At 35.0% G+C, this 24,026-nt stretch overlaps 1 protein-coding gene across 1 annotated transcript; it reads left to right on the top strand.

Moving 5' to 3' along the window:
• On the top strand, window positions 1–22,799 carry ZC3H7A (zinc finger CCCH-type containing 7A). The gene is made up of 22 exons (XM_009573158.1): window positions 1–129; window positions 1,389–1,428; window positions 2,291–2,488; window positions 3,040–3,198; window positions 4,866–4,946; window positions 5,033–5,074; window positions 5,903–5,933; window positions 6,455–6,735; window positions 8,618–8,825; window positions 9,802–9,866; window positions 10,589–10,781; window positions 12,505–12,666; window positions 13,303–13,499; window positions 13,735–13,832; window positions 14,901–15,082; window positions 17,136–17,212; window positions 17,764–17,897; window positions 18,263–18,368; window positions 18,882–18,990; window positions 19,880–20,013; window positions 20,365–20,528; window positions 21,867–22,799. Exons 1-22 carry the CDS (start codon window positions 62–64, stop codon window positions 22,054–22,056), a joined length of 2,919 nt encoding a protein of 972 aa, XP_009571453.1. The 5' UTR covers window positions 1–61; the 3' UTR covers window positions 22,057–22,799.
• The last annotated feature ends 1,227 nt before the right edge of the window (window positions 22,800–24,026 follow it).

Below are 24,026 nucleotides of genomic sequence, written 5' to 3'. Positions count from 1 at the left end.
CTATTTATCTTTCTTCCTTTTTGAGGAGTGGCATATCCGAAAAGTGGATGTTAAGGATAACATGTCCAATGTGTCGGAAGAGAGAAGCACTAGACAACAGGACATTAAGAAAGGACTCCAGTTTATAGAGTATGATTTTGTGGTTTTATTCTTGTATGCTTACACATGTATATATGAGATGGATAGCTCTGGGAAAGTCCTTTTAATATAGCACCAGCGGAGGAAGGAGGAGGACCTGTGTTTCTCCTCAGAATATTTGCTAACACGGACATGGAAATGGAGAGCAGTCTTAAAGAAAAGACAGAACCCCTCTTTGTTCCCAAACAGAGCAGATTGAAGGTGGGAGGGTATTCCTTTTCTGCCTTTGCAGCATTGAATTTTTTTGGTGGGTGGAAAACGTCCACCTTATACTTATGGACCGCTACACATAAGACTAGGTTGCTACTGAAAAGGATGGGTTTGCTCACCACTACCTAAGTGTTTCAGCTCTCTGGAGCTGAAATTTAACCTAATAAAAAATCATCTTACTAGTTAATTTTCATTTGGATCAATGCCAAATTCTTCTCTAGAACATCCTGGCTAGCTTAAAATCATTGTGAAATTTCACACTAGTTCACTGCTCGCATAAGGCATTCTTTAAAGAAAAAAAAAAAAAGAAAAAGAAAACTGCCCTTTTAAAAATTGTGTAGAAACAGATTCTCAGATAACCTATATGGGGAGGGAAAGGGTTCCTATTTTTCTTCCTGAAAAGTTAGAAGTAAATACCTCTGTTCTGTGCTAGAGAAAATCTCTGTTGTGTGTCATATGGAAGAACTCTTAAAATTCCTGTAGTGTCATTGGTATGACTTAATTAAAATTGATGTTTTCTTTTGACAGATAATTTGTCATTTTATAATACTTACAAGAAGATTGCAGTTCTCCTCCTGTGTAATCTGTTTCTGCACAGTGGAGGAGAGGAAGGAAATTGTTTTTAAACAAACAACATTGAGGTTTTCAACTCAAGGCATTCAAAACCTTAATACATTTTGAACAGCAGAGTTAAGACTGGCTATGTAACTTCAAATGAAAATCATAGAATCATAGAATAGTTTGGATTGGAAGGGACCTTTAAAGGTCATCTAGTCCAACCCTCCTGCCGCGGGCAGGGGCATCTTCAACTAGATCAGACATCTTCAACAAAATGAGTCATTAGTAATAAGAAAACACAGTTGTTTAATCAAAACTGATCTACAGCACTCCTGCCTTGTTCAGTGCAGGCAATAGACAATATTTAGAGATTTGCCTGTTGCAGCAAGCGAGACTGCTTTTAGTAAGAACCGGTATTCTCCAATGTGATCATCTTTTAAGCAATATGTATAATAAGTACATTTTGTAATTTCTTTTTCTAGATCTACTTTGCCCTATCCAGGGACGCAAGAACAATATGAGGTAATGAAATTACTTCTGCGTTTCCAGAAGGGTTTTTAACATGGGCCTATCTTATTATATTTATTCTTGTTTTTAATCATTATTTAAGTAATGGTGTAGTATGACTGGTAATTTATAATGTCTCTGTTGGAAGTGGAGGACTACTTACATTGTGATACAGGTATTCAGATATTTGGATGCCCGGAATTCACTCATACAGCAGTTCAGATGAACTCTTTCTCTACTGGTGTTAGGGATGAATTCGAGGCATTCATTGTATAAAACAATGTGCTATTCTGAGTAAAGTTTAGAGTAGCACAGCAGAAGTGAGATAAAAGGATCTCAGTCACATAAATCTTCATAACATACTTTGTTTCTGTGCATGTTATTACTTTGCATAATTTTTGACTGTTATTTTCAGACTCATCTTTTTAGCATTTTTATCCAGTGGTAGGTGGTTTCATTAGATTTGAGAAGATATTAGATAAAAATGCAATTGTTCACATTTTAGATTAAAAAAGAGTCTTTTCCTCTGCAAAAACAACCTTTGTGTACTACTGGTTTGCCAGTTGCTGTGGCTGCTGCTTGCTAAAAAAATGTAGGGAACATATATCAGATATGTCTTTTTTAACTTACTTATACAAAGTAATTCTTTTATCAGTAGTTCAGCCTCTCTTTTATTTACATGTATTGTGGTGTTGAATATTAGAGATTGTCTTGGAAAAATGTCAGAAAATAAATACTAATATAGACAAAAGTTTTGCATTTCATTTTGATTCTGTGAAATTACAAGCATAAATTTTCTATTTTAAAATGTATTTGGAAATATGGAAGATAAACAACAAATACTGCTGTTGATGAGTGTTTCTTTTCTTTGTTCCAGTTATTTATACGAGAGCTTGTTAGAAATCTTTTTAATGAAGGGAATGATGTCTATCGAGAAGGTGATTGGAGAGGTTCACTGAGTCACTATACAGAAGCTATAAATATAGCTGATTATGCTAATTCTGAAGAAATCCATGTTTCTGATGATATTTTAGAGAAGCTGCACGTGAACAGGATAGCATGTTTTTCAAATATGGTAAGCGTCTATTCAAACTGTATGATTTCTCAAGAACAGTGTGCTAACAGAGTATGAAGACATGGGAAGTTTCCTAGTGAGTGGAAAGCTCTTGGTGTTGGATTGAGGATTGGCATGTTTCAGATCATCATTTTGGCATATGCTTTAATCTCTTCTTTTTACAAGTATAATCATCGAGATATTTTTAGTTACTAATACTAGAATATTAACATGAAAGAATCATACTGGGCTTGGAAGTTGATGGAACAGTATTTTTGTCCATTTATATTGCTGATTGCACCTGAGTCTGCTGCTTTCTCTGTGGAATGAGATGAGTCTTATGAAAGAGCTAAATTGTCTTCGTAACTATTACTGGATTTTACATGAATGAAGTTCCTACTTCTTTTTATTTGCTTGAGTTGGTGATTTAGCAAAACTCATACACGCAGTGTGCAGTGGCCTTGGTGAATGCTTTATAGTGTTTCAATACCTTCATCTAAAATAGTTTAAATTCAGTATTTCAGTGATAATAGTTCTGATTAGTGCCTTTTTTTCTTTTTTTCTCTTTGTAGGGATTGCATGAAAATGTTCTAGAAGACTGTGAGATAGCATTAAGATTGAATGAAAACAATTTCAGAGCTCTCTATAGGAAAGCAAAAGCTTTGAACGAACTGGGAAGGTATAAGAAGGCTTATGATGCTGTGGCAAAATGTTCTCTTGCTGTGCCGCAGGTAGGTAAATTATATATTGATGATTATTTTGAAAGATTTAATACAGAAAACATATATTTACATCAAAACCATGAAAGTTTTTTGGTTGGTTTGGGTTTTTTTAATGCAGTAAAATATTTTTTTATTCCTCTAAGAATTATTTCTTGTTGTGGAAATGAAGACTGATAGCAGAGATTACAGTCCCCAAGCTCAGTTTGTTGTGTTAACTTTCAGCAAAAGAAATAGTCAATTTGCAGTGGGGGGCAAGTGCCATAAACGTTTGCAATAAACACTAGAACTACTGAATTAATTGTTTAAAAATCTCTACAGTCAGAAGTATACTCATGACATAAAGAGAAATACCACCCATAATTATAACGTACAATATTGATTCTTTTGATAACTGTATTTTAGCTTTCCAGCCATTTAGTAACATTCTTATCTGTGCATTGTCCTCCACTTGAATCACTTACTATGCACTTCTAATGTTAGGCTGTATCTATATTAGCAAGCAGCGTGTGGTATAATAGGAGAGGATCTATAGACTGAAATGCTGGTCCTGAGGATCTGATTTCCATGGTTGGTTGTGGTGGGGTTTTTTTGTTTTGTTTTTTTTTTAAAGAGTTGGAGTGCATCAAGTGCACTCCTGCAGCAATTTCAATTTAGTTTCATCCAAAATGAATCTAATTTGGCTCTCTGAGACACTTCATAATGCAAACTAAAATGCCGTGAGAAGATGATTAAGAGATACGCTTCAGAAATGCATTCCTGATTTGAACTAAAATACTGATGGAAACTTTACATGCTTTGCTCAAAATAGACTGATCACAGGACAGAATACTGAGTTGCGTTTCTTTCACCTTTCTGCATCAAAATTACAGTCAAATGGCTAGACAAACTGTTGAGCATAGGTTTACCTCTTGATATAGAGAAGGTTTCAGTTGTGTTGCCAAAGACACAGCAGTTTATCTGAATGTGTAACTTTGGACTTTGGATCCTCACTTTGCACCTCCAGATCTGAATGTTTTTGCTTAAGGTTTATATGCCTCTATATAAGCTTTATAAATAGCTTTTTCTAGCTGTAGGACACATTCTGAAAACTAAATCTTAAAATAATTTAAATGGATAGTTATTATAACTGTAGGACAGAGTGAAATACGACCAGATTTTTAACTCAGCTTTTCTAGTTGTATGATGCAATTGCTGCCAAAATATGGAGTTCTCATTAAATATTCAGCAGTGTTACATAGTAGCTGACATTATGGTAACCAGAAATGTGGCCCTCAATTTGTGTAAAAACAAAACAACAAAAAACCCCATCCCCTCAAAAACCAAACACCCTCCCCAAATAAACAAACAAAAAATACCCACCCATAAAAACCCCCCACTTCCCTGAACTTCTCTGGTTTTGGCAAAATCTTTACGTTATTTTAAATTCAAATAAATGGATGAGAAGGATATTGTCTATTTTCTGGCTTTTCTTAAAATTCCAAATATTGGAATTTTGCTTGAGGGTAGTTGTATTTTTCAGCGTTAGCTTGCAGTCCCATATGTTTGTGAAAGGATAAAAATGCTTTATGAGACATTCTGCATATAGGGATCTTGCAGAATATAGGCTGAGATGTAAGCAGATGTCTTGACTAGATGACAATACATGTAAATTATGAAGTTTTATTTATGTCTTTTAGGATGAAAGTGTGATTAAGCTTACCCAAGAACTAGCTCAAAAACTAGGGTTAAAAATAAGGAAAGCATATGTAAGAGCAAAGGTAAGATTTTATTTTAACATTTTACATTGAGGTTTCCCTCTCTTGATATCAATTTTGTATTTAATGAAGATATCTTTTCATTGCAGCCGCCCTCCTCAAATTCAGTTTCTAGCGATGTATCAACTCGGGTAAGGTTTTACATGTTCCAAGTGCAAGCTGACTTTAAACTACAGGGAATAATTGTTTCATAATTTCACGATGGTGAAGTGAAAATTGTGCAAATGACATTTTATATAAGATGCTGTTATTTTGGACTTTAGGTTCTGTCGATTTTTGTGTTTGGTTTTGCTATATGTTTATGGCAAACTAGGACAAGATTATCATTCATGTTATCTTTGTAGAATAAATGTTAGCTAAGACATTAAATCCAGTGCAATGAATATGTTTACTTTTAATGTCTTGAGGCGAGGGCATAGTTAATGTGCTTATTTATTTTTTAATTTTATTTTATTTTGTTGACAGTTATCAAAGTGAAGGGTGCTGGGATAAAATCCCTTTTAATTTGCATTTGTCCAAATTCAACCTTCACTAGCAGCCGAACTTGCATTTATCTTGCTATTTGTAATGTGTCTGAATAGCAGTAATGAAGAGGAGTTCATCTTTATCTTACAGGCTGTTTTCACAGGAATATAGACAATTTAGCTGTAAATGAATAAGGAAACGTAGGAACAGCTCATTTAACATACTGTTTAGACTCTTTCATTCCCTGAAGTATCACTCTCACTTTTGTTGGTTGGTTGCAGGTTTTTAGTGATACTGTGAGTGGATTTCAGTCTGCAAATGGATGCTTTATCTAAAAAATTATTTGACCTTTAAATTCCATTAGACTTAAAAAATTTCATATTTTATAAAACCTAAATTTTAGGACTTACATTCTTAGTCTGCAAATATGTATTTGAAAATTTTTAATGGCTCTTTTGCAAAGTGCTGAGAGGTTATTTTTTTCTCACTTACAGAATTCTTCTTCTGTAGAAGATATTGAGTTAGGTGAGTCATGTTGTGTTACAGTATTAATGCTAGGAAGCTAGATATGCCATGCATATCTAGTTGTATTTGTTACAAAATTTCTTAAGAAAATTCATCTTGTCATTTGAAAGATCTATGGTAAAAAGTCTGATCTGTTTATCTCTAAAACTACTTATTTAAGTGGCTGAGCAAATTTCCTTTCAGTCTCCTCAGCTTGATATGTTTGTAACTGCTCCTATAGTGATTGTCTCATACTGTTCTCTTTAACCTGGAAAAATAAGGAGGTGAAAATATGCCAAAGATTTAGTAAAGTATCAGGTCTGTAACTTTTCCTATCTTTTTGAATAATATATAAACACTGAGATGTAAGTACACATGAATCAGAAGTTAGTGGAAGCTGAAAACATGTAATATGGTTTTGCTTAAACATTCTTCATGTTTTTCCACTCCCTCACCCCCCACATTGTCAGGGTAAAAGCTATGCAAGACATTTTTACATCTTTGAATAAAAGTTCCAGTCATTCTCATCTTACCTGTTTCAGATTTATCTGACCAGAAGCAAGAGGTGGTTTCTGCTCCTTCGTCATCAAACTTTGTGTCTGAAGTGTCTAAAGTGTCGTCAGTACCTGTACCATCTTTATCTTCTGTTATGCCTCTTCAAGTGGAAAAGGTTTCTTTGCCTTCTGCAGTGTTGGCAAATGGAGGGAATGTTTCTTTCTCTATGCCAGAAGCGTGTTTAGATTGTGGAGATGGAGATATAATTATTGGGGAAGAACTTGATGAGTTACTTGATTCTGTGCCTGATCCAGATGAAAGTGTAATGGTAAGACTTTTTTGTTTGTTTTCTTTCTCGAAAGACTGTCCTTATGAGTGGGATCTTGTATTTTTATCAGGTGGGCTAGTAGTGAAATGTGAGTTAACTTTCCCAGTTATGTTGAGCTGTATTTGTGCATGGTTGGGTTGATTTTCTTAGGTGCAGATTCTTGCAAATGTGGCTGTAAAGATACCAGGACCCAGCAGAGCTCTAAGGACAATTGTATTGTGTTTGTGTGCTGGAAAAGCTGAGCGAGGTTGCTGGGGGAGAGATACTGCTTCAGGAATACTGCTATACTACTACCAGTACTACCACAGTGGGAGGGTTACTACTTCCAGGAAGTACTATGAATAGTGAAGTAGACATTTGAAGTCTGGGCTGGTGGGGTTTTTTTTTGTTTTGGGGTTTTTTTGGGGGGCAAATAAACTTTCTCAGAACCTGAGTGTTGGAGTGTCCACACTGTAGCTAAGAAACTATAGTTAAAACTTATGCTAATAGCTTTGCAGGACCGTAGTACTTGCACTGTGCTCTTCTAGTGCATTCACTAGTGTCTCTGCAATCAGAGATTTGTCCAGATCCACCTCCTGGATAGTTAGAAATAGTTAGACCATCATGAGTCTAACTTTTTATATTTTTTAGAAGAGATTGTTAGAGAAATTTAGGCACGTGAAGAGTTGTTCTTAATTACATTGTCATTCCAGAACTAGAACAGACTGTGAAGCATACAGAGTTCCTCAACTGTTAGTCAAAATGAGAGCTCTGATTGATGAGCAGAAATGTCTGAACTTATTAACAAGGTTACTGACTTTCTGCTGTGGCCCTGCCAGTCATTTGGAGCCCTTAGTATTGCAATGTTAAATGAGACCGTGGCAGATTTAATTCTTCAGTTAGTTGTGATTTTAATTCCTCATTCAGCTGTGGATGCAGTTGTAAATCTTTAAATCAAAAAATGCTTTGGCTTCTAATTTTCCGTTTTATGCACTTTGTTTTGTAAAATGTATTTTGAAAATGCAGAAAGTAGTTATTTTTAAGAGATCTTAGGAAGCTCCCTGAATTGGTCAGGCAGTTGGACTAGATGATCATTGTAGGTCCCTTCCAACTGAAATAGTCTAGTCTATTGTATTCTAAGTTTGCCATAGTGAAAGCCAGGAGGAAATACGATCTTCCAGGATAGACTGCAGTCTCGTGTAGTGTAGAATCTTGAGTGAGTTGTAGGCTAACAACTGTAGGGGAACAGAGGGAGTTTCACGTTGGCCAAACTCTGTGCGGACCAATTTGGTCAGTCTCCAGACAAGGGGGGAGCTTCTTGGGGACAGGGAGGAAGGAGGGAAACTCCCCTACTTGGTAATGTCCTTGCAAAGGTGTGCAGAAGGATATGTTATTTTCCATGGGGGTGAAAAAAGGTGATCTGGCCTTTGCAGAACATCGTGTCATTTGTTTGTATCTGAGGATCTATTTCAAGGCTAACTCTTAACTCTTTACTGTATCGCAATTTGAATTATGTTCTATTTATTTAGAAAAAATAATGTAGATTTCTGACTCTTCCTACTCTTCCCTATTGTCTTATATTTTAACATAATTTGGAAATTCAGCTCTGATCTGATTCATAAAAAAAATCCAAATCTGTTAATAAGTTAATAAACTTCAGCTAACTGAACCTTTAAAGTGGTGGATTCATGGATAATTCCTTGCATTAGGGCATTGTTTAGGGTTTGATTACTGTAGTTCGCTAAGTGTACTATAGTACTGTAGTGTCCTTTTATTGTTGTTTTTTAGTAGGTATATAAAAATTTTGCAAAAACTTTACTATAAGAAATACTGTTGCACATTGTGTCCTTGAGAGCTTTTTTTGCTGTTTGTGAACATTCTTTTTAAATTTCCTTTTTTCCAGCAAACTACAGGAGCCAGAGGACCTATTCCTGCAGGAAGTGTAGCTCCTAGTGTACCTTTCTCTGCCTCTTTGTTGGGGACGCTGCCAGTTAGTGCAGGGTTTGTTCCTTCACCTTCTCTTTCAGAAATCTTTTCACAGCCTTTGGCTTCTTCACTGGAAAATTTTTGTTCACCATTAAGCACCTTTTCAATCAGTGACCCAAAAAGAGGTAAGAAATGAGTCTTAATATTTAACCTTTTATGATGAGAGAGAGTTGTGCATGACCCAACTGGCTTCTCTTCTTAATAAATGAGTTTTCACAATTATTCAGTAATATGTTATACTTACATAACATTTGATCTGTGCTGACAATTTTTGAGAGTGTTGATAATTGGCGTTGGTTGTACACAAGAATTCATAAATAAAGCTTTTGTTTACTTGGGCTCTGAATAAGCATGCTCCAAGCTCCATCTGTTCGTTTTTCTGCATTTATTGTCTAAGTTGTTTCAGGTGAGTAAGTATAAAGAAGGAACCATGTTCCTTCAAACTTTTTTTTTTTTAAAACAAAGGTGTTCTTACAGCTTAAACCATTTCTGATGTTTTGGCAATAAACAAGAATCCTAAAAGGCTGCTGTAACTACGTACTCTGAAAAGATACCAGTATTACATGTTTGAATTCAAACTCTAGGGACTGTAATTATGTAGTGAAATCAGGTATGTGAAATAACAAGATATAAATAGCCAGTGAACTAGAAAAGATAAAATAAAGTTTTGTCTCTATCAGCGTTACAGGAGCATGCTCTCTTTAGAAGGAAGCCAAATTTACAAAATAAAATTAAAAATAGAAGAATCCTCTTAAACCTCTTTCATCTTCTCATTTTTGATAGTCAGGTATTGCTTATCTAGCTACCCTTTTTGTACTCCACAAGTATCTTCGTGTTGCTTCAACATACGCCTGTGAAGCTACTGCTGATGTTAATCACATGGTTATATTGAAGATGATTACCTAGTAATTTTTCAGCCCAGATGTTTACAAGGGGCTTTTACATAATTGAAAAAAATAATCATAGCAAATGAAAAAACCTTTTTTGTTTGTCAAAAAACCCAAACCTTTGATGCTTCTACTTCTCAGGAATGATAAATAATTTTTTGCATAGGGTGTTTTGGGAAACTGAAATAATTAAAACTTCTTTTTATTCCTTTAGACCTCTCAAGTTCAGCTTCTAGGGATGGAACACCAACACTTAGCAGCAGTAATTCCCCATTGTTTGTAAGTATTTTTCATGTTTTCTTTCACATGAGTTCAAATGTTAATGCCTTGAAGGCTTAACATAGATCTTAATTTTTACAGTAGAAGTTTCTATTTTTAAAAAATGGCACTTTTACCATTAAAATATGGTTCTGGCTTGGAAAACAGTTGTACAGCAAAGGTTGCTTTATATATGCAAACTGACTACTGTCATAGCCACTTTTCCATTCTGAGGAACTTGCTGTAAAATACTGTGGAAGTGTAAAATAACCAACCTAAGAGAGAGAAAATCTCTTATGATTCTGAATGCCAAATGTTAGGAATTTTGGAGAACTGTCCTAGTACAGGAACAGAGCAGAGATTGCCTCATGTCTGAGAATCCATCTGGTCTCTGTGTTCTAGTCATGCTGTATATTTTCAATCATGCTGCTGGCCATGGATTATGCGGGGAAAGGGTGGCATGAAGGATTGCATCCTCATAAGCCAGCATGGAGTAATAATTAGCCTGGCAAGTGCTGTTGTTCTCCTGTACCTGGTTGGATGTTGTTATATGCTTAGTCTGTGCTGGGTATGTGGCTTTTGTAAAATCTCTGTCCCCTTCTTAGACATGTGGTTAAGTTTGTATTATGAATTTTTTGTGTGTAGTCTTTCTTATGCTTTGAAGAATAAATTCAGTAGGTTAAATTTTAATTGTAGATAAATTTAATTATATGGATCGAGTAAAATATGCTTTCTTCCAACAGATAAATGGACCTAGTAGTTTGTTTGGGTCTGAAAATTACATGGGAATTGCAGGCCAAACTAGAAATGACTTTTCAAATGTTTTTAGCAGTGCAACTGCTAATATACCTGTATCTTCAGCGCTTGCGGGAAGAAACCCATTAGAAGGCACACATGAGCTAAGACAGGCCTGCCAGTTATGTTTTGTCAAAAAAGGTAAGGTGCTTTTGGACTCAATTGGGTTGATTTTTAAAAAATTAAAAAGCATACATTTTAAATTTTAGTGTTCATAAGTTAAAATACTGTTGGCTTCTAAAGAGCATTAATCCTGACTTGTTCTTTGCAGATGTAGTATGATCTTATGATTAAGGAACTGGTAAAATGTTTCAACAACTATTTCATCTTCTTTCTTCTTGTCTTTATTTCTTGTCCTAATAGATTCTTGATTCCTAAACCCACCACAAATCACCACACGCTTTCCCCAACCTGTAGGTTTACTGTGTAAGGTCGTTCACATTCTGTATTCGCTTTCCTCCCAACCCCCAGGGTACTGTGAAGAATGACACCTTTGCTCAAGACTAAAAAAAAATTGCAGTACTCTCTCTGATTGGCCATGGGGAATTGAACCGCAGTTCAAAGTACCTGGTAACCTTCACATCCCATCTGTTTTATTGTTCTTTCAAACTAATTCTACATTGTAATCCTGAGGCTTCCAAACCTAAGTAATAATTAACTCCACTGTATTGACTCAAAGGATCTTAACGAGTATTGGGCTTTAATATAACTAATCTCTTAGGCCTGAGCTGTTGCTATTAAACAGAGCCGTATTCTAGAGGTAATAACTTTTATTAAGACTAATCTTGAAAATAAGTATTGTCTTTCAAGTCATAGGTGTCATTGATATTGATAATACTAATAAAGTGCAGCGTAGTAACAGATCTTACAAAGAATTGTATCAAGACATTCAGGGGATGACTATTGTAGTTTTAAGAACTTTTACATTAGTTTAAAAGTATTTTTACAAGAAAAATCCATGAAGTGATGTTTGAAAAACATAGAACGCAGTCTGTTAAAAGCAGGAGCTATAAAATGTTGGTGGAGGTACTTAGCATGTTCCTATCTTGACTTCTTGTATCAAAGCATCCATTTCTTCTGTTTCTTTGCATCTCTATCAAAGCTTTGAAGTGTCTCCTGCTTTTACTATCTACTGTTGAAATGCTACTGTTCCATCAGCTTCTTGTCCAGGGAAACTGGGTCACACTCTTGTTTTTGTAGTTCCTTAAATAGCAAAATTCATTGAGCATTGCTCATCTTCAGACTCTCTCCCCGGTTTCTTCATTTTAGTGGTAATGTAATCTTCACTTTAGTATCATTCTAAAGACAGAGTTTAAAGCTAGGCATATTTTTGTTTCCAAAATCACAAAGTTCTGGGATTGGCATTTATATTTTTGGCACGTGTGTACTTCTTACCTAGCGTGTTTTGTCTCTGAACGTAGTAACTGTTCTGATACAGTAAGTTGAAGGTTAAGAGAGCCATTTACTGATCCTTGGAATCCACCTGCATTGACTTATTATAAATAAGCAATTTAAGTTTTACATTAGCGTTATGGAAACGTATACTTTGGAATTTGAAAAAAGGCAGCAATTTGTTGCTGTCCCAAAGTAATCTTAAGGTTGTAACACAGCATCCCTCCCCAAATAACTTGTGGGTTTTTTTCTTGCCAAGACTGGTCCTTTTGTAAGTATTCAGTTTTTTTCTATTCTGCTCGACATGGCTGTTAATGACTTTTGGTTCTTCAGAGTTGCTGGTGCAAGTAGGAATTCTACACAGTGTGTTCGTGTACTTTGCTTTTGGGCTTATGTGCTAGTCTGTGTATGGAAATGTTAAAAATACGCTGCAATTTATGCAAATATAAGCAATTTTCTGTGATTGTTTCAGGCCCTAAATTATTGGATTACGCTTACCATCCCAGTTTAGAACATAAATGTAAGAAGGATATTCTAATTGGCAGAATAAAAAACTCTGAAGATAAATCATGGAAAAAAATACGTCCAAGACCAACAAAGACACAGTATGTGGGACCATATTATATATGTAAAGGTACGTGTTATGGGTAGTAAAATGTTAATGCCTACACTCAAAGTAATGTAGTTTAGCTTTTCCACAGTGAAGTACAGAATGAGGTTTTATTGTTGCTCGTGGGAAGTGGAGAAGGAAGTTCACTGGGTTGTTTATATTTCAAAGACTGTAAGGAGAGCGATATTTTGACCATTAATGTGATTATTTAGAGAACATGCACTGTACTTCTGTACTGTTCTCCATCATGAATAACTTTGCTTCTGAGTGCTGGGCTATTACTGTTCAAAACAACAACAAAAAAGCATTCTTGTTAGACTTTTGCAGTATGGACCTCTACTTATGATGTAAGCAAGATGACTCGTGGATTAATTAACAGCTATATCTGACTGTATTTAAGCAAAGGGTATTCTGGGTTCTTAGCATTGTTGCCTTAAACTAGAAAAGAATAGTTGATGGAGGTGTGCATCAGCCTTTCTGAGGAGTTTTACATTTTCAGCAAGTCATTCAGCATAACGTTTTGCTTCTGTCTGCTAGACTTAAGTGACCCATTTACAACAGATGGAGCTTCTTTATGAAATGGAGATAGTGGAAGTTTTAAGATGAATTTCCAATAAAAGCTGTGTAAAAGCAATGTCGTATTCAATGTTACCATTTTAGATGTTGCTGCTGAAGAGGAATGCAGATATCCAGGTCATTGCACATTTGCGTATTGCCAAGAGGAGATAGACGTGTGGACACTGGAGCGCAAAGGAGCCTTTAGTCGAGAAGCTCTTTTTGGAGGAAATGGAAAGATCAACTTGACTGTGTCCCGACTTCTTCAAGAACATCATGGATTATTTATGTTTCTTTGTGAGGTGATGCTTTATATCTAATGACACAATAAAAATAATAATAGATAATAAAATTACCTGGAAAGAATGCTTTGGTTCATGCATGACTATTTTGTAAATTTTCAAATGCGTATTCAGTAATAATCTGGCTAGTTTTAGATTAGAGACTAGTTGAAGTCTCTGTTAAAATCTTTAAGATAAGGTATATTTTAAAATGTATAAAATACATACTCTATAATTACCTGTTTTTGTATTCCAGAAATGTTTTGATCACAAACCCAGAATAATAAGCAAAAGGAACAAGGATAACTCATCTTCTTGTTCTCACCCTGCTATGCATGACTTTGAAGATAACAAGTATGTCTGAAATACCATCTCTTTAAATTTCAAATTAAAAGCAAAGGTTTCAGGGCATTTTTTTAATATTGACTTTCATTTCGTACCTGTTGATTAATTTCTCTTCCTTGCTAACTGACTGATATGCTTTGGCGATATTGATAAGACAAACTTACTGAACAAGGCTTGTCTCATGTAACTAAATTGAAAGTGAACTATTTCTTTATCAATGCATTCAAAATTAGTGGTATCCACCCTCATGTTTGAATCTTGCTGCTTTTGGTGTCAGTTTTTGTTAATAGCTTATTTACCTGGTAAGCTGCATTGATGTAAATAGATGTGTGATGTTAAAGCAATACAGGAATTCATAAGTTTGCTCTTCCTTCGGTCTGTTTTGCTTATTTTGCTGTAGTTTTAACTCAGTCAGTTAAGAACAGGTTTACCTTAATTACAGCGTCTGAAATAGACCATAGTCCTTATTAATTCAGTTGATAAAAAATAGTGTGAGGAAAGTATCTTTAATTATTCTTTGAAAGTTAACAAAGACTTCATAGTGAGTGTTAAATAAGTTTTGGAGAATTAATAGACTTACATTTTTATGTGATGGAAACGTAAGTGGGAGCATTTTAATTGCCTTGTTTGTACTCCACTTCCCTATATTGAGGAAACACTATAGCTGTAAGAGCTAGGCTGTTACTGTGGTGCATCAACTCTTTCTTTAATGGTGCTCTACAAAAGAATAAGTACTTGTGTTTGTAATTAGATCAGGATATATACTTGAAATGGATATGATATGCTTTCACTCTTGGAAACCAGTGATGCAGTTGGATTGAATTCAGTAATGCTTTGCAGAAGAGGGACCTCTGGATTTCACAAGAGTACTGTTTTATGATGTTCGTTTACTTAGCCTAGAAATGATAATTAGATGCTACTTCTTTCTGGAAACTTTTTTGGCTTTCTGATTTCAAGTTAAAAGTGTTAAAAAGCCATTTGAATAAGCTGTGATGAGGGATGGTTATTTTACGTGTTTTTCCACACATGAACAAAGGCCTTTTAAAGAATATCTAAAATGGACTGTTTGCAAAACAGGTGCCTTGTCCACATTTTGCGAGAAACTATGGTGAAATATTCTAAAATCCGCCCCTTTCAAGTTCGATGTCAGCTTGACCTGTGCAGACATGAGGTGCATTATGGCTGCTTACGAGAGGATAAATGCTTTTATGCTCACAGTCTGGTAGAACTTAAAGTCTGGATAATGCAAAAGGAAACAGGTATGCTTGGTAAACTGCTCACTTTACTGTTCGTTGTAATGCCACTTCTTCGTTGTCTCAACTCCCTTCTGAAATTAGCAACTTAGTGCATTCACTTACAATTTGCTGGAATCTTTCATAGAGCATATTCAATAAACAGTAATGTAAATATGATAAAAAGTGTTGAGTAGGCTACTAGCTATTCAAAATTACAAGTTTTTGATAATAAAAACTGCCAAAACTTACTATGATCAGATTTTTTTTTTCTTGAAATAAAATTAGAAATCTTGAGCAGATACTAAATCCAAGTCAAACTAGATTTGTTTTTGTTTTTAAACCTTCAAAGTTTCGAAGATCTTGATCAAATTTCTTTTTTACAGAGTACTGAAAGAAAAACTTGAAATATTTATGCCATTGTTGCCCTCCATCCCCAATACAAGAATCAAGTTTTTCCACAGTTAAACCTTTCTTTTAGCTAACTGCCATTCTGCTATTCTTATATAGTGAGCCAGAAAATAAATCTATCCAGTTCGCTACTCTGTCTGTCATTAGTGTATGTGTTGATAAAACTTAACTATTTTTCTGTTCTTGCTTACACAGGACATTTTGGCTGCTTTTTGTTGATCTGGCTTGTTTTTGTTGTCTTCTTTGAGGATAACAAATTTTACTACTTAATTTCTAGCTGATAGCTTTTGAATGACATGTCTCTGTATCTACAGCCCATTCCTTGGCCATGAGTTCCAAACTCTCCGTGATTTGTGTTGTTTTTGTTTTTTTTTTTTGTTTGGTTGGTTTTTTTAAAAAAGCAATTGACCTGTTAGTAGTAAATAATTTGTACCACATAACAGTTGCTCATTCTTCCTACCTTGCTCTGTATGACAAGAGTACTTTACATGTTAAGTAATCATGTTGGATCATTGAGATGCACAGAGGAAAAAGGGAAGTGGGGCAATCCCAATGTGTTACAGTGTTTCTGGTATTTTTGCCTTTTTATGTCTGTGATTTATCCTCACCTCTCCCTGCTTTGAAGAAGAGGCTCCTTGTTGCTTCAGCTTTCTATCTAAATTCTTGTACAGGCATACTGACACGAGATGTCATACTGACTTGCAAATTTTGGAGGAAGAAAGTCAAATAGAGGCTTCTTTGCTGATTTCCTGTTCTCTCTCCTGGGATGAGCCTTTAGAAGTTTCTGTGTGAAAGTAAAACTGTTACTTTCTTAACAGCTGCCCCTACAAAGTCAAGGATAGCAAATACTTTCTGATTTCTATTTTGAAGTAAGGGTTGGGTTCTCCAAGAAACTTGATTTGCCACAGAAGGCATATTTTTTATTTTATGATGTGTTCATGCTGCCCTCATGCTTTGCCAAATTCAGTTAAAGCTCAGTCTTTGCTCTTTGAATGAGGTTCCTCTTCTGAATGTAAGGTGTGGGAAGTAAAGGAATGCTACCTCAGGAAAGAAACATTTTACCAACCCTCAAATCCGAACACAGATGTCAGTGTTTGTGTGGAATTAGAGCAGTAAATGTTACAGTATGTGTGAACACTGTATAGCTCCCATAGTATTTATAAGAATGTTTTTTTTCCTGAAACAAAGCCTAATTAGCAGGGCTTGTTTAAAATCTTTGTAAAGAAGGCAGGGGCAATCTAGTGTCTGTCAGCTTGCATTTTGCATAGTTTTTCTGTGGTCCATAATACAATGTAGCTTTTCTAATTAGATTGTCGTTAGAGGTTTAGTACATTATGTTTAAATAAATACTCAAAGATGCACCTTAACTTATTTGAGCAATCTGTAATTTAAAAAACCTTTATGTTTGCTTTTCAATGTGATAATATATACAATATTTCTGTTTTGGAGGCCCTCATGTGGTTCTTAAAAAAAAAAAAAAATATATATATATGTATGTGTGTATGGATGTAAATATATATCCACACCCACAGATGAGTGTGTGTATATGTATACAATATTTAAAAAGAAAAATAGATAAAAGCTTTGGGGGCTTCAGTAGCATTCCAGTTGGAGCATGTCTGTAATTCTATACATAAGTGCTCAAGAACTTTTTTTCTTTCCTTTACAGGTATTTCACATGATACTATTGTTCAAGAATCAAAGAAATACTGGCAGAACATGGAAGCTAGTGCACATGGATCACAGGTATTTTCGTTTTTCCATTAAACTAATTCTACAGTGACTTTGGTGATAATTCTTTTCCTATGTTTGTGTATAATGTAGCTTATTTCAGAAATTACTTTTTTAATGCTCTCTTCAAATAATCTCTTTCACTGTAGGCTTTCTTCAGCTTGTTCCACTTAAACTAAAATGCTTGCTTTGCTTCAATGCAATTCCTTTTCTGCTTTGCTTATTCTGTCATAGGCCGAAGCTAAATATAATTCCAAAGGCAGCTGCCATAGGGCCATTAATTATCTTTTCAGTATTTAGGACTTTTATGTGTTTAGTTTGTATATATTATTTAGTTTGTATATATTCTGATATACCTAAATCAGAAGTAAGTTAAGTAAAAATTTCTTGTTAAGAAATGCCTAGATTGAAATTGCAAGCTGAACTATTACAAGGCATGCAGTGTAACATCTGCTTCCGGACATGCGTTGTAAACTTCTATCGTAGGGGGTAATTCATAATTATGTATGGATTTCTTTGCAGATATAAAATACCTTTTATTGTTGTTGTTATTTTTTTGGCTTAAGATCCTTGGGAACCAAATGAAATATGGATCACTTAATTTGAAGATGAAGTTTGTTTGTGGTCAGTGCTGGAGAAATGGTCAAGTTAATGAGCCAGACAGAAACAAAAAATACTGTAGTGCGAAGGCAAGACACCCGTAAGTAAGACCAAACAGTGAGAATTTTAGCTTTTTGTCAGCCATTTAAAAACTCTTTTGGGAAACTTTGTTACTGCTTAGGAAAGAGTCACAGAAGGAATTAAAAAAACCATATTGAAGCAGAACACAGTTATCTCTTTGTAGTATGTTAATAGTTGGTAATGAGAAACACTTTGGTGGCTGTTTGGTTTGGTTTTTTTTTAATTACCAGTTATGGTAAAGTTTCAGTAGAATTTAGGAAAACCTCAAATACATGGTTAAAGCTTTATAAAGAACCTTTCTGGGCTTTCCTGGTTCTGCTTCTGTGTACACAATGTATCTTTTTTTAATAGTGTTTTCTTTCATTGAATGCATCTGTTTTTTAGATGGACCAAAGATCGCCGTGTGGTGCTAGTAATGTCTAATGAACGTAAGAAGTGGATGACCATTCGTCCTCTTCCTGCAAAGAAACAAGTGCCTCTGCAATTTGATGTATGTTAACCTAAAACTAACATTTTAGTTAAGAAAATAGGGTAACTGGAAAATACTAGTAATTGGGCTGATTTCATCAGTTCTGCAGAAATTCCCATGGGAGTTGGTGGGAATATGTTTATAGTGTTTCTACAGAGTTCAGCCTTAGAAAACCACTGATCTCGCATGTTACTACTGAAGCCCTTTCTCATCAGTGGAAGTTAGTAACTTTTTTAGTGATTTGACTAAGTTCTTACTATTTCCAGTAAATATTTCAGAAATAGTTTAAACATATCTGTGTTCTGGTAATCTGAAAGGAGGCAAAAAGCAGTCATAGTATTTGCTTCCAGCAGTTTGCTTTTTCTAACTACAATATATGAGTTTTTTATAAAATATACATGATTTTATGTTTCACGTGATATAAATGTCTGTTTGGAAGGGGAAACACTAGCCAAGACTGAAAAAAAAAATTTTTCTACTATCATCCATTTAACTTTATATTCATAAGGATTTTTTTTTTAATTCATGTTCCAGTTGTGCAATCATATTGCTTCAGGCAAGAAATGTCAGTATGATGGAAACTGCTCATTTGCTCACAGTCCTGAGGAAAGAGAGATGTGGACCTATATGAAGGAGAACAGCAGTAAGTAGAAGCGTAAATCTAACATGTCGTAAATCTAACTGTTCTGGTTTTCATTCTTGTTCTTCAATTCCTTTTTAATCCACTTTCTTCCACTGTCTTTTGTAGTAAACCTTGCAAGTGCCTTTTTTTTTAATTTGAATAAGCCCAGACTGGGTATTCAAAACCAGTATTAAATAAAAATAGCTATATTATATATTTGTTGCTTGATGTGGTTTTTAACAATAAAGTAGTTTGTATAAATTTTTTTAGATGCCTTAGAAATAGTATATTGATCCATGCAGCAATATTGTTTGGTGTTTATACTCTGTGTTGCCATGTGCACACACTAGGATTCTGTTGATAACGTATGGGGACAAGCTATTTGTGGAAGAATTCCTCCTGCCCACCAAGTGTATTTACTGGGTATTACTATTCACTTTCTGTTGTTGACTTGTTATCCCATTAGAGTGTCACTGGGGAGAAATAATGGAAAATCGGAAGTAATAAATGACATAAATGATAGTATCATGGTCTGCAAGAAAGCACACTAAATTTACCAATAACTGTAGCACACTTTATATTAGTACTTCGAAAGTCAGATTTGATACACAGCGGCACAGTTGTTATCTAATAGCACGGTTGTTACCTGTGCTTTGGGTGTCTGTTCAGAAACGTGTAACATCTTACTTTCCCCTAGACAGTCAGAAATGGGTCTTGGTAAGTAGCCAGAGATTCATATTGCTCTTGGCTCTTATCTCTAAACTGTGTAACTGTCTCCATTGTGTCCTTCCTTTTTTCTTCTTACAGTAGGTGGGGACTGAATTATGCTTGCAAACTCAGTCGTTTATCTAGTATTCTCAAACTCTTGCCTTAATTGCTAATTACTTATTTTAGCTTCTGCTCTCATTAGTTCAAGACTTGGAGCAGTTGTATGACATATGGCTAAAAAGTCAAAAACCAGAAAAAGGAGATGATACAGCTGCTCAGGCAAACAAAGAAAATGGGAAGCAAATTCACATGCCAACTGACTATGCTGAAGTTACAGTAAGTAATCATAGGTGTAATTCTAAATTCAAATGTGGTTTTTTGTTGGGTTTTTTTTTCCCCCCAGTCAGTAACATACGTTGTTGTCCTTATTTTCTTGGTGCTTCCTTAGATCATAGCTAGCTACTCTAAATGCAAACTTTAACTGACACTGTAATCAGTTCTTCTGAATCCTTTTAAAGCCAGTGGAGATCATAAACTTCAGGTGATTGTTTAAATAACTAAATCTGTTTAGGTAAACAACAATTTACAGGCCAACATAAAGAAAACATTCAAAATGTATTAGGAGCAGTTCCTGTGCTTACAGTATTGAATTCTCAATGTTTTGTTTTCCAATTCCCTGTAAAACAGGTGGATTTTCACTGTTGGATGTGTGGGAAGAACTGTAATAGTGAGAAGCAATGGCAGGGTCACATTTCTTCTGAAAAGCATAAAGAGAAGGTTTTCCACACTGAGGACGATCAAAACTGCTGGCAGTATCGCTTTCCAACTGGATATTTTAGCATTTGTGATAGGTATGTGGTTTTTAAGATGTCAAAAATGCTGAAAAATGACAGTTCATAGTGTAAGTAATTAAGGTGGTTATTAGTTTTGACAGACAATGTTTCTAGTATTTCTTGCTTTGCATACATGTTTCAACAAGAAATTAAGTAATTAACAGTATTTTAACACGTATTGTTAGAACTCAGGGAGTGACAAGGTGCCTACTTGCAGAACCAAATTAATTGCTTGTGTGATGTTAATAAAGGGTTGCAAGTTTATTGCACCTGTGTGAAATATTGTTGGTATTATTACAAGTTTACTTGCGCATCTACATATTAATTACCTGTGGAACACAAGAACAGTACCTAGCTGGACAGTGATAGTGGAGCTTTAAGGCAAGTAGAAATGTTAGCGTCAAAACAACTTTGTTAAAAGTGAGTATTTGTTACTGGATGTCATTTATGAACGTGTGGAAGAGAACTTCCAAGACCTATTGGTTTTCCCCAGCATTGGTTGTATGTTTTGCTGCTCCCTTTAATTATTAAATGCAGCCTGTTTACCTGACTGCAGTAGATTTTTTGTAAATCTGTTGAAAGTTCTTTCCACTGTTGGAATCTTTTTGGAAGGCTAAAAACTTTGGAATCTGCATTCTGGAGTTAAAGATTCAATTCACTGGTACGGATACCTTTGTTACTCCATTTCAAGTTAAAGATTTTGAATGCCTTAGAGATCTTGAGAAATTGCACAGCATGTAAAGCAAGCGGTTTTTTGTTTGCAGCCTTTGCATGGAAGCTTACATGCCCACTTTACTAAATTTTTAAGTTAACATCCTAAATGTATTTGATGTTTTAAACACTAACAGACCTTGGATATGCAGTATAAAGTGAATATAAACTGGCATGCTTACAACGTAATACAAAAATACTAGGATAAAATAGATTCTTAAGTCATACTGAGTACTTAAAAACCAAATTTAGTTAACAAAGGGTAATTAGTTGGATTTTTTAACAATAGTAGTTCTTTAGCTCAGTGAGTTAAATGATAAGGTATTCATTCCCCTGATAATTTGAACTGATGAAATTAAAGGTTTCAAGCATTAAATGACTCAGTACTAAGTAGGAGCATGAAGAACAGAAAGAAAAGAGCCATCTCTTGTCCTTTATAAATACTTGACAGCTGGGAAAGAAAAATACCATCAAATGCTAAACAGAGTTAGTATCATCTTACTTAAAAAGTAGTCTCCCAATTTTTTTTTTTTTTTGTCCTTAATATTTTAGTGTATTTGAAAAACATGACCAGAAGAAAATACCTAGATACAATAGTGATCATGATGATTCTATGAAAACACTATTTGAAATCTGTCTTAACAGATATATGGCTGGTACTTGCACTGAAGGAAACAACTGTAAATTTGCCCATGGAAATGCTGAACTCCATGAGTGGGAAGAACGAAGACAAGTTTTAAGAATGAAGCTCAGCAAAGCAAGAAAAGACCACTTGATTGCTCCCAGTGATAATGACTTTGGAAAATATAGTTTTTTGTTTAAAGATTTAAACTAATACTGAGATGACACATAAATGTTATCAGCTGGAAGCATAAACCAGAAAATTTGACAATAATCAAAAGCATGTGACAGAAAAGCTGCAGGTTTTCTGCTTTTATTGGCATATATTGTTCCTCCTGAACAGCAAAATATAGTAGATTTAGGGGGATTGAGCAGACCTGTCTATGCTCTCATGAAACAGAGTGGTGATTAAAAAAATCTGAAGTATTACGTGCTTACTCACCTTCTGTTGGACAGAAAGTTAGGAAATAGAAGGGGGGGAAGAGAGGTTATAATATCTAGGAAGCCCCCTAGTATCAGTCCTTCAGTTGAAAAACTTTAAGGTATCAAGGTATTACAAAACAGAGTGTTATGGGCTAAGAAGAAAATGATGGATGAAAATTCTTCAGATCTTTTAATGGAGAGGATTTGTTTAAAACAAAGTTTGCTACTTATCTATATGTAGGTTGCTAAAAAGGATTTTCTTATTAAAGATTTTAAACAAAATAACCATTTAACTACAATATATGTTGAATGGGTATTTTTTCTCTATTTGTATGTTTCATTATAATTTACTGAAAAAGGATCTTGGGAGGAAAAAACGTATTAATTTTTGAAAATGAAGTAGTTAAAATTCTGTTTCTTGGTCTTTGCTGTTTAAATGATGATTTTGAAAGATTACACTTGTATGTCAGTATTGTGTATTATTGTATGGACTAATGTTGCCTGTAATAAAGAGAACTTTACACAAAGCTGTTTTCTGCATGTAGCCTCTCAGGATTGAGATTTTGTAAAAACAAACGAACAACGATTTGCCTATTAGCAAAAGCTTGAGCACCTGTAGCTAAAAATTTAGAAGTTGGTATTTGTATCTCCAGCTGCTTGTTTGCAGTTTTCTGTATTGTCATTAGCTCATCGCATCACTAAAATAACAAAAATGGCCAACTAACTTGCAAAGTAGACAAGCATTTTGGAGCTATGTGGTGCTGGGACGTGTTTTCAGCCTTTTGACTTGGGCGTGAACTACCACCTCAGCTGCAAGGTGGATGGTACTTCAAACGGCATTTCCTGCAGACCACAGGAAATGGAAAACCATTCACGGGCTGAGGTGACTTCTGACTGATGAGCCTTTTGGCTTTACAGTCGCTGGAGCTTCTGTTGCGTTTTGGCTTCTCTGCAGATTGTGCTTTCAGCTTTCTTAGTGTATTGACTTAACTCCTTTTTTTTTCTTTTTTTTTTTTCTTTTTTAACTAAGCTGCTTTCAGTCATTCATTCAAAATAGCTAAAGCTAGGGCGTTTTTTTTTTTTTTCTCCCATGACTTGCTTCTCCCTCCTCTCAAGAGTATTTTTTGTCTGTTATTGCCTGACCTTATATAATTAGAAGAGCTTTAAGAATGACTTCAGTAGTTTGAATGTAGTCATTGGCCATATATTGTGTATGTAAAAAGTGTTGAACCAAAGTTCAGTGATGCCCATACACATGACAAGCCTGGATGCTGTGTCCCGTTGACTTCACAAAATAAAAGCACAACGAATACTAAAAGACCACCTTATGCTTCAGCCATAGCTAGGGGAGCTGGCGAAGTAACTGTTCCTTAGAGGCTGGGCTGAAGTACATTTGAATACGATGTACAGTATGCATACAAATTTAGCTTGGTGCTTGAAATACCACCTGCTGCAATGCTAATTTTTTACATTGTTTGTAATAAACTGAGCTTGAAATAGAGTACTATGGACACTGTTATTTCTGTGACAAAACCTGATTGTATCGTGTGCCTTTCTGAAATGTTTTCTCAATTTTATGCTTTCATTGTTTAATGTAAGTGCTCTGTAAATTACTGGAAGTAATTCTAGACAAAACTAAACATGAAATCCTTGTTCTGTAAGGACGGTGTGAAATCTTTACTGACTGCAGTGTGGGGGCTGTTGGGGAATACCTGCCGGAGGGGGTCGGTCCTCGCAGAAACGGAGGGGTTACTGGGCATT

The sequence above is a fragment of the Fulmarus glacialis genome, unplaced genomic scaffold (genome assembly GCF_000690835.1).
Source record: "Fulmarus glacialis isolate BGI_N327 unplaced genomic scaffold, ASM69083v1 Scaffold39222, whole genome shotgun sequence".
In the NCBI taxonomy this organism is placed as follows: Eukaryota; Metazoa; Chordata; class Aves; order Procellariiformes; family Procellariidae; genus Fulmarus; species Fulmarus glacialis.
This window is presented reverse-complemented; position numbering and strand designations above follow the sequence as displayed.

Bases quoted from the DNA above. Each gene is read 5' to 3' on its own strand.
- ZC3H7A (XM_009573158.1), top strand. From the start codon at position 62: ATGTCCAATGTGTCGGAAGAGAGAAGCACTAGACAACAGGACATTAAG. The intron at 10,782-12,504 runs GTAAGGTGCTTT...TGATTGTTTCAG, and splicing joins GTTATGTTTTGTCAAAAAAG to GCCCTAAATTATTGGATTAC. The intron at 13,833-14,900 runs GTATGTCTGAAA...TTTGCAAAACAG, and splicing joins CATGACTTTGAAGATAACAA to GTGCCTTGTCCACATTTTGC.